Genomic DNA, 14,554 nt, shown 5'->3' on the forward strand with positions numbered 1-14,554 from the left:
ACCTCTCACGGGTGGCTCGGGAGGAAGGGAGGAAGATGGCCCCAACCGAGAAGTCAAGAAGGAAGTGTAGCCGACCTCCCTCCTGCATTCCTTACCTTTTGGTTTTCCTACTGATTTCTGAAGACCGTGTCAGAAGAAAGGGTTAGAGCCTTAAAAGGAGAGAATCATTGCAGGGGCTCGGGGAAGCGGCTAACGTTTTTTGGGGGGGGGGGCTGCCCCACCCTGATCTCAGGGTCTAACACTCTCGTGTCCCTGGCCAAGCCAGCCAGTCACAGGGCTGAGGACCCCCCCTTCTGCAGCAGTCAGCCACCTTCCCACACCAAGACCCAACCACCTCCTCCCCCCTTCTCTGCCCGCCCCCTCCATCCTTTCCCCTCAGCCTCTGATTGGCTGAGCCCTGAGGCCCTCCCTGCTCCCCCTTCTCCCACCCCTGGTGAAAACTGCGGGCTCTTTGCAGGGTGCAGCAACTGGAGGCGGTGGTGCATCCAGAGGAGGCTGCTGCAGCAGAGCAACAGAGCGCAGGTGAGAGCTAGAGCCAGGCTGGACCTGGGTCGCAGGGAGAGCCACCAGGTGCCCCTACAAGCCTTCTCAGCCCAAGGCTTCGGGAAACTGAGGGCGCCGGGGAAGGATCTGCTTCCCAGGCCGGGGCAGGAGTGGGACGCGCTGCAGGGTAGCAGCCACGCCACAGCCCGCCTTTTACAGAAGACGCTCGGTAGTTTTTACTGCTGGAGGACGGTCATCTGGGGCTGGGGCGCTGGAGAAGAACCGAGAGGAAGGACACTAAAGACAGCCTTTGGTTCTGCTCTCCACCCAGACTCTCCACTGGCTCTCCACCGAGCCCAGTTCGCAAAGGTGGGAACGGGGCAAAAATGGGGGGAGAAGACAGAGGGTGGCAAGCTATAGGGAATCTCTGCAGGGTGACCTCGCCGCGGGCTGGGTGTGGGGCACCAGAGGTTGGGAAACCGCAGTGCCGCGGGCGGGGACTGGGTGGAAGGCGGGCAGACGGGGGAGGGGAGATCTGAAAAGGATGAGAGAGGGGGAAGGGGAACCTCAATTGAAAAAGGAGAGGATTAGAATACAGAAACCAAAGAAGGGTGGGGCCAGCCGAGCGGGGGCTGGAGAGCGAGGCAGCGCAGGGCTTCTCTGGGTTTGGACTGCAATGACACCCAGCAGAGGAAAAAAATAGACTGCCCCTCCTTAACCACTCTGTACCCTCCCTTTGGCTTTACATCCCCCAGCCCCAGCCCCAAAGAATTTCTTCCCTTTCTTTCTCTGGCCACCGCTCCCCTTCCTCTTCTAGTTCCCAAGCCCGTACTCCTCCTCCATAACCCAGTGCCCTCAAATCAAAGACCTGCGCCAGCCCAGGCTCCTCAGCTGCAGAGCCCCAGGATTCGGCACGGGGCGGCAGCCGTACCCCGGAAGGAGAGGGCACCCTAGCCTCGCCCGCCCAGGGGCTGAGCGCCAGGTATCCTAGGCTGTGCAGGCGCTCCCGGAGCCCCCCGGGCGCAGGGAACCAACGCAGGGCCTGAGCGCTTTCTCAGGCGCGCGCCCCTCCAGAGACCGCTCTCAGGCTAGCCCTGCTGCGGACAGTCTAGACTACCATTCCTTGTCACCTCGCGAAGATGCTGGTCCAGCCTAGGCTGGAAAAAAAAAAAAAAAATATATATATATATATATATATATATATATATATAATATATATTATATATTAATATATAATATATATATTTTTTTCTTTAGCTTTAAAAGATAAGGCAAGGAGCCTGTTGAAGCCAGGCTGGAAAACTGCAACCCCTGAAATCCCAGAGCGCTTGACGTTTGGAAGCATTTTTGGGTCTTGTACAGAGAACACTGTTTCTTTCCCTTAAACACATGGGGTAACACCTTAACTGAGCACCCAGTGGAAGCCTATCTCGGAGCTCATTGACCAGACACACCTGACAGCATCCCTAGCCATTAGCCTTTCAGGATCATTTATGCAGCAATGTGCTGCCAAATGTTTGTCATTTTTCTAATCCTCACCAAACCCCATGGGTATCTAAGGCTCAAAAAGAACCTCATTTCTTCATTCATTCAATAAGTATCTTTTGCCAAGCACGTGGCTGGTAATCCCAGCGGGAGGCTGAGGCAGGAGAATCGCAAGTTCAAAGCCAGCCTCAGCAATTTATCGTGGCCCTGAGCAACTCAAGACCCTGTCTCTAAATAAAATGATTTTTTAAAAAAGTGCTGGGGATGTGAGTTAGTGGTTAAGCGCCCCTGGATTCAATCACTGGTACCAATAAATAAATAAATATATTTTAAATATCTGTTAATATACCAGGAAATGTTCTAGATATTGGTAAAAAAATTTTTCGAACAAATGGAAATAAGTCTCTGAATGAGGAAATTTTGTTCAATTGCTCATTAGAGTTTTCATTTTGAAAAACAAAAAGAGTCCTGGAGATTTGGTTATACAGCAATGTGAATGTACTAAACCTTAATGAATTGAACCTTTCAAAAAATGGTCAAGCAGGGCATAGTGGCATAAACCTGTAATCCCAGCGGCTCAGGAGGCTGAAACAGGAGGATGGCAGGTTCAAAGCCAGTCGAGGCACTAAGCAACTCCTGTCTCTAAATAAAATACAAAATAGGGCTGGGGATGTGGCTCAGTGGTTGAGTGCCCCTGAGCTCAATCCCTGGTACAAAAAAAAAAAAAAAAAAAAAAGGTCAGGAGGACTGAGGATGCAGTTCAGTAGTAGAATGCTTGCCTGGCATAATTGAGAGCCTGAGTTCAATCTTAGACACCATGAAAAAATTAAAAATTAACTAAGAGCCTACCACTATGGTGCACATCTTTAATCCCAACAACTCAGATGCTGAGGCAGGAAGATTACAAGTAGGCCAGGTAGGCAACTTAGTGAGACTCTGTCTCTAAAAATAAAAAGAAGGGGAAAAAAGACTGGGGGTGTAGCTCAATGGTAAGTACTTCTGGGTTCTATCCCTAGTACACCACTGCCAAAAATGGTTAAGATAGTAAATGTTATATATATTTTTTTTATCAAATTAAACTTTTAAAAAATTAAATAGTGAGTCCTGCCCTCATAGGTCTTACATTCCTGGGGAGGAAAAAAAAAAAAAGTGGTAAAGATAAATTCATCTAGCTGGGTGCAGTGTAATCCCAGCAACTTTCAGCTGAGGCAGGAAGATCACAAATTCAAGGTTGCAAGTTTGAGGCCTGCCTTGGCAATTTAGTGGGATCCTGTTTCAAAGTAAAAATTTTAAAAGGGCTGGGACTGAACGAAGTGGCACACACCAGTAATGCCAGAGATTGGGGAAGAGGAGGCAAGAGGATCATGAATTCAAAGCCAGCCTCAGCAACTTAGCCATGCTCTAAGCAACTTAGGGAGACTCTGTCTCAAAATATAAAAAGGGTTGGGGATGTGGCTCAGTGGTCAAGTGCCCCTGGTTCAGTCCCTGGTGGGGGGCGGGGGGCTAGGGGAGTAACTCAGTGGTAGAGCACCCCAGGTTAAATCCCCAGCACCACAAACTTAATAAAGTCAAAGATGGAAGCTCTACTAGGAAGTGCTCGGTGGTCAAGCACAGACACACCATTCCAGGGTGCGTTCTCCTGCCTCCTTGCTGTGCTTCAGGGGGAAAGAGCAAGGGCAGTTCCACCTTCCGAGAAAAATGGGGAGAGGAAGAGGGATGGAGGAAGGGGCTTAGATGTCCACCATGTTCCCCAGGAGCCCATGTCCTAGCAGTAAGTATGGGCACACTTGCCCCATCTCTTGGCTGATTCCCATCTCGTCCCACCCCATATCCAGGACTGAGCTCGTGGCACCATGAACCCGGCCATCGGCATCGCTGTCCTGCTGGCAGGTACTGGGCAAGGGACAGGGCTAGCATTCTAGGCATATTGGCTTATCCTTCAGAGAAGCTAATATCTTTCTTGCAACCTCAGAAAGTGCAGGTGACTGAAGGACAGAGGGCTCTTTTTCATCCCAAGTCACTCGACCTAGTGACCTGCGGACTGCCAGAGGTGGTCTTCAGAAACATCCATTGAGCCCTGCCCCATACTAGTGAACTGGACTCTCTGATGAGGAATAAGACCCTCACTGGTCCCCCAAGACCTCCTGTCCTTGAAACACACACACACAAGACCCAGGGCTCACACAGACTAGGGAGGGAGTCTGGAGTCTAGCAGGGTGGACTGTCCCTCTAGGACCCCTGGTTTGGGAGGAGGCACTCAATGAGTGACCCCTATGTTCTGCTGAGCCTGGCCCATGTCTACTCTTAATGTGGGTGGGGGGGGCACTGCTGGTGCCAGTCTTACAGGTATCCCGAGGGCAGAAGGTGACCAGCCTAACGGCCTGCCTGGTGAACCAGAGCCTCCGTCTGGACTGCCACCATGAGAATACCACCACCTCGCCCATCCAGTACGAATTCAGCCTGACCCGTGAGAAAAAGAAGCACGTGCTCTTTGGCACCGTGGGGGTACCCGAGCACTCATACCGCTCCCGGACCAACTTCACCAGCAAGTACAACATGAAGGTCCTCTACTTAGCCGACTTTACCAACAAGGATGAGGGAATCTACACGTGCGAACTCCGCCTCTCCGGTCAGCCTCAAACCATGCCCCAGTCACGGAACATCTCTGTGCTCAGAGGTGAGACAAGTCCCCAAACAAGGTTGAGAACAACCAGGCTGGTGAGGACAGCAGTTAGTGTCCTTAGCTAGCTGGAAAGGCAAGGAGCCCATAGCTCCCTTCCCCTCTCCTTACTGCTGCCTTGTCCCCTGGGGTGCCATTGCCTTCAGTGTGGATGGGAGAAGAGCAGCCTGTCAGCCAGCAGAGCAGTGTAGTAGCCACTTCTACTGCAACTACAGACATTTGGCCTCCCAACCCTTTCCCCCACCTGGAAAGCAGAAATGACCTTACCTCCCTCACCTAGTTTTCTTGTGATGATGTTTACCAAGATTTTCATAAGATATGTGTTCAAGGGGCTCAGAAATCTGCAAATGGGAAAGACAGCTGATTCTTCTAGACCAGCTTGGTCTAGCTAACAATCATGGCACCAATTCCTCTGAAGGGAACACACTCTTACTTTGGGCCTTTGCCTGCCTGAGTCCTGTTCCCTCCCCCACCCCATTCTCTCTTCACAGACAAGCTGGTCAAGTGTGAGGGCATAAGCCTGCTGGCTCAGAATACCTCATGGCTGCTGCTGCTCCTGCTCTCACTCTCCCTCCTCCAGGCCATGGATTTCATTTCCCTGTGACTGGTTGGGCCCACGGAGGACACAGGAAGCCTCAAGGCCCAGTGCAGAGAAGGTCCTGCTTCTCTGAGTTGGCTGACCCTCTCCTCCCAGTCCCTCTCACACCTTGGGGAGACATGGGGACCCCACCCCTTGTAAGGAATCCCAGTGCTGCATGCCATCATCCACCCACCTAACCCACTGCCACTTCACCCTCTCCGCACGCCACTGGCTGTCTTTTTGTACTCTTTGTTCCAGAGCTGCTTCTGTCTGGTTTATTTAGGGTTTATCCTTCCTTTTCTTTGGGAGTTTGTGACAAGGGAAGCCAGGGTAGGAGACCTGGTGGAGAGTGAGATCATGTGACCAGTAGAGGGTACTAGTCTCTGGGTGAGTCTCTCCACACCCACCAGAACCACAGGCCTGGGAGAGACCTGGACAAGGAGGGGGTGAGGTATGTCTGGGTCTGGCAGACATGCTCTGTTCTGAGACCTGGCACCTCAAGACCCTGATGTGAGGGCACCGCCCAGCATGTGTAGCCATGGCGTGAGGGTGAGAACTGAGCGTCTCCAGGAACATTCTCAGCCACAGCAAAAAAGCCACCCTCTTGCCACAGCAGAAGTCTCCTAGGGACATTGGGCCAGAGGCCTGATCCAGTGGAGATGCAGAGTCGGCCAGGAAGCAGCAGCACAAAATGGAGGGGTGGAGAAGCGGGTGGGAGGTAAGGGCGCATCACCCCTCCACAGTGAAAGACGCTGAAATATGAGGCTGCTGTCCCTAACTGCAGTTGTGAGGGTGGCAGAGGAGGACAAACCACTTCCTGGATTGTCCCAAGCTCCCAAGAGTTTCCAGATCACTAACCTGCAGGCTCTGCAGGGAAGAAGGAGAGAGTCCCAGAGCCACACAGCTTGGCCCAAGTTCCTAAGGGAGGTTCTTCTTTCCCTTGCCCATAAGTGCCAGCCCCTGCTGGCTGGGCCTTGAGCCCCCAGACAGCCCCTGCCCCGCAGACTTGCCTCCTCCAGAACCGAGGGGGGCCCAAGGCAGGCCATGGAGTGAGACCCCGAAGTAGCACACTCCTTGGGAGACGGCTTTTCCCAACACCCAGCTCCCCACCCGGCAGCTCTGCCTGTCCCGTGACTGTGTATAGTGCCACAGCTTAATGGCATCTCATTGAGGAAAAAGCAAACTGCACAATAAAACCAAGCCTCTGGAGTCTGTCCTTGTGTCCATCTCTGCTTTTGCGGTCCCCGGGCTGCTTCCTCCCTTGGCTGGGGATCTCCGTGGGCTAGAGATCTGAGGAGACCCTGGGGGACACAAGCCCTTCCTCTGTCCTTGTCTTCTCCCCTCCCACCACTCTGCAAACCCCATCCTCAGGGACAAGCCTCTGCAGGCTGGGCTTCTTTTCAGAATCACTCTAATAAGACATATTTGCCCAGATAAATGGAAGTTCCCTCTTTGCTGACTCACCTGGCTGCAACAAGGGACCCACCTGCCAGTGTGTGGGCCGAGCCTCGCGACCCTGGCTCTGCAAGCAACTTTGCATGAGCAAGCGCTGAGGCATGCAATCTGCTTTTTCTTCTCACCTTGTTTGTTCAGAAATGCCCCCTGAGTCCCATTTACCATTGAGAAGGCAGACACTGGAGCACAGGAGGGAGGTTTGGTGGGAGATGTCCATGCCATCAAGGTGACAGCCAAAGAAAGGGTGGGAGCCAAATACTGTCCCCCTGAATTGGAAAGGTAACAAAGCCTCACCCCTGTCTCCTGCCCCTGAAAGTAATGAGTAAAATACAAACAAGTATCAGGGTCATCCTGGGACTGGGGCTCCATTGCTGTGAGTTAGCGAGGCAGCCGCGCCAGCCTGCCCCACTCTGCCAGGGAATGTGGGGGAGGAGGCTGACTCATTTGATATTTAGCACTGGCTAGGATGGTTCTCTCTGAGCATTTTTCTTAAAGGCTCACATCTAAATTAATGCCACTTGCTCCCACTCTTCCACTACCTCCCGCCCACGCCTCTGCCCTGCATTGGCCCCTCTGGTGACCATGTCCAAAATAAAGCAGAAGAAACTTCCCATCACAGACTGCAGGGCTGACTAGTCAGTTGATGCAGCCAGCCCTGAGCTCTCTGGGGACGGGACACCCTTGTGACCCTGGTTCTTGCTCAGCACTCCTGGGGCTAGGAAAGAAGACTTGGTGAGAAGAGACATCAAGGGGGAATGGAGTTCAGATGCCAAGTTCAGGGTAGTGAGAGATCAAACTCAAACGTCTTTCAGGAAAGAATTGGGAGGCCAGGTGTGAAGCCCCATCTGAGAGGCCAGTGTGTGACCCTGGCACCTGCATGATGCCTCCTCTATGCCCTTTGTCACACCTGACACTATCTCCCTGAAGCTTAGCGACACTTAGACAAGGGTCCCAGAGATGGGGCTGCCCGCTGCAATCATCTCAGGGGAGCATCCCTGAGGCATGGAGCAGGTAGGGTTAGCCTAAGGAGGCCAGCAGAGGACGATGGACTATGGGAAGGCAGGAAAGGTGAAGGAAGAGGTCTTCAGACCTCGCAACACAAACCAACCCAGAAAGACCAGGCCATGAGCAGGTGGCCACAGGCTTTTAGAGGCAGGCCTCTCTGATCAGGCCAGCAGGTCTGTGGAGGCCGTGGGACATCTATGATGACAGTACTTAGAAAGGACATGAAAACTGCAAATTCAGGGAGGAGATGGACATCATTCCAAGGGAGCAGGAGGATGTTTGTCACAGGTCCCCTGATGCTGTGCAGATTTCTTTCTTTTTTTATATTTTATTAGTTGTTGTTGGACCTTAATTTATTTTTATGCAGTGCTGAGGATTGAACCCAGTGCCTCACACATGCTAGGCGAGTGCTCTACCACTGAGCCTCAACCGCAGCCTGAGTGTAGATTTCTTGGTTGGCCAGTGAAAATCCCCGTGTCTCATGGAGACACACATTTGCCAAAGACATGGCCCCACCCACCTTTTTTCTGCTCCTCACCTCTTTCCCACCTGGCTCTTCAGCCACATTATTTCCTACCTTATGGTCTAGAATTCTTGCCCAAGAGCATCAGATGCCCCTCTGAATCCCCAGTTTGGATTGGACGATTCACTGACGACAGCTGCACGGGGTGCCAGGGTAGGCTCTCCCTGACTTCCAGGAACTCCCTTGGGCAGGGAAAGGGATCTCCAGGAGACATGGGGAGACTTTCACTGGCCAACCAAGAAATCTGCACAGCATCAGAGGACCTATGATACACATTCTCTTACTTCCTTGGCAGGACATCTGTCTTCTCACTGAATTTGCAGTTTTCATACTGGGGAGGGCATATGTGTCTTCACATGTGAAAGAAGCAAATCCTGAGTGAACTCATTTCCTCTTTCATTGGTACGAGAACACTGAGTCTGGATTCCTTCAGATTCCTGGCAAGGTGTGAGGGCTGTTGGCTCTCTTCTGCTCCATCCAGGAGGGCTTTGGAACAAAGGTAGGACAAATTTCCTGCCCAGATTCTTGGCCTCAGGAGACTATTAGGCCCAGAATGACCCCCACCCCTCAAGGGGAAACAGCTTGTATAGATTTGGTAGGAGGTTTCTCTCCTGCAAAAAGAAGGCCTGGAAGCAAGAGGAGGTGTGGAATTGGATGCAGACTATGGAGGGCAGGTGGACCAATGGCAGAGTACCATGAAGGCCGCGTGGGGCTCCAGGAAGAGCCTGCCCAGCAGTGGGGTCAGGGAATCCTGGCAGTGGGTATGGCCTGGTGGAAGCCATCCACTAGTTATGCATAAAGCAGTTTCCTAAATTCAGTGGAACTTGAACTGGATGACACTAAAAGATCCTAGTCACTAGGCTTCAGAACTTCCTTTCAATAATTATTAAAATAAGATGGTTGGGCTGGAATCACTTATTTATGCAACCTGAAATGCACCTGCTTCCATGCTCAGGGATAAAAGACATCCCCTGGGGGGCTGGGATTGTGGCTCAGTGGCAGGGCACTCGCCTAGCATGCATGAGGCACTGGGTTCGATCCTCAGCACCACATAAATATAAAATAAAAGATATTGTGTCCACCTAAAACTAAAAAATAAATATTTTTTAAAAAAGATATCCCTTGGCTGAGAGTCCAAACTCCAGGAAGCGAGGAATTGGTTTCAGTGCAGTGACCAGTGCCTTGAGGCAGGGAAGAAATGGCAAACACTGGGGAAGAGAGGATCCCCAACATGCCTTCTCTTCTTTCTCAGCAGTAGGACCTACAAATTAAAACTGAAATATGTGGCCCAAAATGAAGACCACATCTCCCAACTTCCTTGCTGCAGGATGAACCTATATTGCTAGGCTCTGTTCAACGGGACATAAGTACAAAATAAGTGTAATTTCTATGAAGTGCTCTAAGAGAGAGAAAATTTGCCTTTCTCCCCGTTTCATGTTCATATCAGCGGGAATGTATAACTGGAATAGCCATCTTGAACTTTGGGATGGCAAACTGTGTGTTACAAATGATGAAGCATAAACAGGAGCCTGGTTCCTTGATGATAATGAACCTTCTTATTTAGGCTACTATTATTTGAGGTTTTTCTACACTCACAGCTAAACCTAAAATTACCTTTAAAAGAAGCCACTGCTTAACACCACTGAACTGAACACATAACTGGGTGTATAGTTCAGTAGTGGCTAGCATGCATGAGGCCCTGGGTTCAATCTCTGGTACTGGAAAAAAAAATAGCTACTTGAACTATACACTTAAAAGTGGGTAAGATGTTATACTACAAAATAAATTAATTAATAAATTTAGAAAAAAAGTGGGTAAGATGGCAGATTTTTTTTTTAAAGAGAGAGTGAGAGACAGTGAGAGAGAGAATTTTAATATTTATTTTTTAGTATTCGGCGGACACAACATCTTTGTTTGTATGTGGTGCTGAGGATCGAACCCAGGCCGCACACATGCCAGACGAGCACGCTACCGCTTGAGCCACATCCCCAGCCCCTAGATGGCAGATTTTGATTGAAAAAAGGAAGCCTAAAGTCAGATTCCTGGAGACAAAATGCAGAATGAAAGTTGCCAGCTGGGGATGTGGCTCAAGTGGTAGCACGCTTGCCTGGCATGTACGTGGTGCTGGGTTCGATCCTCAGCACCACATACAAATAAAGATGTTGTGTCCGCCAAAAACTAAAAAATAAATTAAAAAAAAAAAGAAAGTTGCCAGGGGTTGAGACGGAACAGAAATGGGGAGTTATAGGGTTCTGTGGATGAACTGTGGTGATGTAATACAACAATGTGAATGTATTTAACACTGCTATACTTTATTTTTAAAGAGAGTTGAGATGGCAAAATTTTTGTTAAATATGTTTTACACAATTAAAAACTATACAAAATAAACAGAACCCCACCTTGAAGAGGACAGTGGAACTCTGGGCGCTAGTAGAACCATAGACTGAAACCTCTGAAACCAAAATGAGCCAAAATAAATCGTTCCCCTTTGTAGGCTGTTTATCTTATTTGGTTATCTTATTTTGTCACAGTGATGAAAAGCTGACTAACACACCCAATAGAACTTATTTTCCGAGTGTCATGCTGCACCCCTGTAACTCTAGCAACTCAGGGGTCTGAGGCAGAAGGCTCTCAAGTTCAAGACCGGCTTGGGAAATGTAGTGAGACCCTGCCTCAAAAAAAAAAAAATGTCTTTAAAAGAGCTGGAAGTGGGTTCAGTGGTAAAGTACTTGCCTAGCATGCATAAGGCCCTGGGTTCCACTCCCAGCACCTAAAAAAAAAGTAGGGGAATCTAATACTCTAGACTGGGAAATGGACATTAAGCAAGAAAACCAATAAATACATCCATTAATTATAGATTCATGCTTTTTTTTTTATTTGCATCTTTTTAAAATCTTATTAATCTATTTATTTTTCTGTGGTGCTGAGTAAGGATCAAACCCAGGGCCTCCCCCAGGCTAGAGGAACACTCTAGGCTATGCTCTACTGCTGAGCTACAACCCCAGCCCCGCCCCCTCCATTTGCATTTTTAAAGACTACTTTGGCTTGTGAAGAAAGTGCTGTAGGAGTGTAAGAAAGGACACCAGCTAACTTGCTGCAGCAGTCCAGGCCAGAAATGATGAGAGCTTAGACTAGAGCTGGCCTCGGTAGCTGACAAGGCATGATGCAATCCTATTTTGAATATATTTTGAAATAGAACCAATAGGACTTACCTACAGATTTGATGTCGAAAAACAGATGACACTTTAGTTAGGGTAATCAGAGAGAGTCTGAGGGGCTGGCCTCTGAGCTGAGGCCTGAAAAAGAACAAAAAGCCAGCCACTAAGGACTGCTGGAGGCAGAAGGTGGAGGGAACAGTCAGGGTCACTCAAGGCCTGAAGACAAGGAGGGGTCTGAGATGTCATTAAAGAGGGAGACACTGCTGGGTACAGAAGCACATACCTGTGTCCCAGCCACTCAGGAGGCTGGGACTTGAGGATCACAAGTGCAAGGTCAGCCTGGGCAACACAGCAAGATCCTGTCTCAAAAATAAATAAATGGGACTGGGGTTGTGGCTCAGTGGCAGAGCGCTTGCCTTGTATATGTGAGGCGCTGGGTTCAATCCTCAGCACCACATAAAAAATGAATAAATAAAATAAAGATATTGTGTCCATCTACAACTAAAAAAAATTCTTTAAATAAATAAATAAATGGGCTGGGGATGTAGCTCTGTGGTAGAATGTTTGCCTTGCATCTGCAGAGTTCTGGTTTCAATCCCCAGTACTGCAAAAAAAGGAAAGAAAGAGAGAGAGAGAGAAAGAGAAAGAAAGAGAGAGAGAGAGAGAGAAAGAAAGAAAGAAAGAAAGAAAGAAGGAAGGAAGGAAGGAAGGAAGGAAGGAAGGAAGGAAGGAAGGAAGGAAGGAAGGAAGGAAGAAAATAAGGTAGAGAAAGAAAGAATAAAATAAGGAGGTAAAATAGCCAGATCCCACAGTGTCTTGGAGGTCATAATGAAGAGTTTGAATTGTATTCTAAGAGCAACAGGAAAGGGCGATAGCTGGGTCAAATGGTGGATCCATTCCCAGCTTTCCCAGGAATCTCCATACTGCTTTCCAAATTGGCCTCACCATTTTGCAGTCCCACCAGCAGTGTACAAGTGTACCCTTTCTTCTTTGATATAAAGAGAGCAACTAAGAACAGAACAGGAAGGAAGAGCATGAGGAAAAGACTAACAGTAAACAAAGACGAATCGGGGGAGAGAAAGGGAGAGAGAAGGGAAAGCATATGGAAATTGTAGGAGACCTTCAATGATACACAAAATTATAAGAGGTTATGAGGGGCAAGGGGGAGGGGGAAAAAAAGGGGAGAGAATTGAACAACAGCAGAGGAGGTAGAGAGGGAAGATGGGAGGGGAGGGGAGGGGAGGGGGGATAGTAGGGGATAGGAAAGGTAGCAGAATACAACAGTCACTAATATGCCATTATGCAATAATGTGAGTATGTAACAGATGTGATTCTGCAATCTGTGTTTGGGGTAAAAATGGGAGTTCAAAACCCAATTGAGTCTAATGTATGAAAGATGATATATCATGAGCTCTGTAATGTTTTGAATAATCAATAAAAAAAAAAAGAGCAACAGGAAAGTGTTAAAGGACTTGATCTACTCTTGGGATTAGAAGCTTCTTCTTGCTGCTATGTGGAAACAGACTGGAGAATAGCAAGAAGTCAGGAGGGTGCTGCAGTAGTCCTAACAGAGATGTGGCAGCTCAGAACAATGTTGTAGTGGTAAAAATAAAGGGAAGTGGTAGCTTTGAGAGACACAGAGCTAAAATAGAGGACTGGTGAAATCTGAGTAAGGTCCAAGTATTATACTAGCATTAGTTTCCACCTTAGCTAGTGCACGGCAGCTGATCAAGATGTTACCACTAGAGAAATGGGTAAGGAATACAGGAGGCCTTGAAACTGTTCAAGGGTACAAACAGGACCTCCTGCACTATTTTTGTAATTCCTTATAAATCTGTAATTATTTTAAAATTTTTAAAATATAATTCTTAACAAAATCCCCCCAAAATGGCAAATATTCACTCCATAGGGAAAAATAATAACCATAGCCCATTACATGGTTTATCTGCAAATAATATTTATATAATCATATTAATATAAAGGCTTGCTAGAGCCTGAATGTTTGTATCCCTCCAAAATTCCTAGGTTAAAATCCTTAACCCCCAAGGTGACAGGATTTGAAGAGGGTACTCTTGAGAAGTTTCAGTGTTTGAATGTACCCCGAAAAAGCATGTGTTGGAAACTTAATCCCCAATGCAACAGTATTGGGGGTGGGGCCTAATGCCAGGTGTTCAGGTCCTGAGGGCTCCATCCTCTTGTGTGGATTCATGCCAATTGTAGAAGGGATGGGAGGGTTCTTTTGCTCTCTTGCTCTCAACAAGCATACCTCCCTCTCTCCCTCACCATGTGATGCCTTCTGCCATGTCATGATACAGCACAAGAAGGCTCTCACTGGGCTGGAGTGTCCACCTAAAACTAAAAAATAAATTTTAAAAAAAGAGAAAGCCCTCACCAAATGTGGGCCCTCAATCTTCGACTTCCCAGACCATGAGAAACAAACTTCTATTGTTGATAAACTACCCTGTTCATGGAACTTTGTAATAGCAGCCTAAATGGACTAACACAGCATTAGGTAATGACTTTACTAAAAATTGTGATAAAACTATTTGGGAAGCAATGGAAAATGATAAGTGAATATATTTGGTTGTGGAAGAAATGGGCATGTTAAAGTGTTAAACACCATTAAACACCACATTTTCCATAGTTGAAAGTCAATATATAATACTTAACACTAGACAATTAAGAAAAAACATACCTATGAAAATTTTAAGTAGAGAAATAAATAGCAAAAGAAATAGCTAATTAACTGGGAGTATGTTTTGATGAGTGAGAATGTAAGATAAGGTCACAGATCACTTTTATATTCTTTTTTTTTTTTTTTACTTTTTATTTATTTATTTGGTACCAGATCAGGGGTGCTTAACCCCAGCCCTTTTTTATATTTTTTACTTTTGATACAGGGTCTTGATAAGTTGCCTAGGGCCTCCCTAAGCTGCTAGGGCTGACTTTAAACTTGTGATCCTGCCTCAGTGACCCAAATTGCTAGGGTTATAGGCATGTGCCACCAAGTCTAGCTAAATGTATTAATTTTCTAAACAATCAAAATCAAATATATTTGGAAAAATATATTAAAGTTCTCCCCCCCCCCATACACACACACACACACAAAAAAAAAAAAAAAAAAAAAAAAAAAAACAGGACTTGCTTATTGGAAGTTGGGGAAAGGGAGTTAAGAGTAGTGAGAC

The 14,554-nt window shown here is 47.8% G+C and overlaps 1 protein-coding gene across 2 annotated transcripts; it reads left to right on the top strand.

Annotated features, from left to right (window-relative positions):
- Positions 1-412: 412 nt before the first annotated feature.
- THY1 (Thy-1 cell surface antigen) lies at positions 413-6,437 on the top strand. 2 transcript variants are annotated; one of them, XM_081276097.1, is made up of 5 exons: positions 413-522; positions 703-852; positions 3,804-3,858; positions 4,307-4,645; positions 5,140-6,437. In XM_081276097.1, the coding sequence occupies exons 3-5, from the start codon at positions 3,822-3,824 to the stop codon at positions 5,250-5,252; spliced, it is 489 nt and encodes a 162-aa protein (XP_081132223.1). In that variant the 5' UTR covers positions 413-522; positions 703-852; positions 3,804-3,821; the 3' UTR covers positions 5,253-6,437. The 2 variants fall into 2 exon arrangements, with proteins under 2 accessions (XP_081132223.1, XP_081132222.1); XM_081276096.1 differs by lacking the exon at positions 703-852 and having other exon boundaries at positions 421-522.
- The last annotated feature ends 8,117 nt before the right edge of the window (positions 6,438-14,554 follow it).

This window comes from Spermophilus citellus, assembly GCF_964194105.1.
Source record: "Spermophilus citellus genome assembly, chromosome: 2".
NCBI lineage: Eukaryota > Metazoa > Chordata > Mammalia > Rodentia > Sciuridae > Spermophilus > Spermophilus citellus.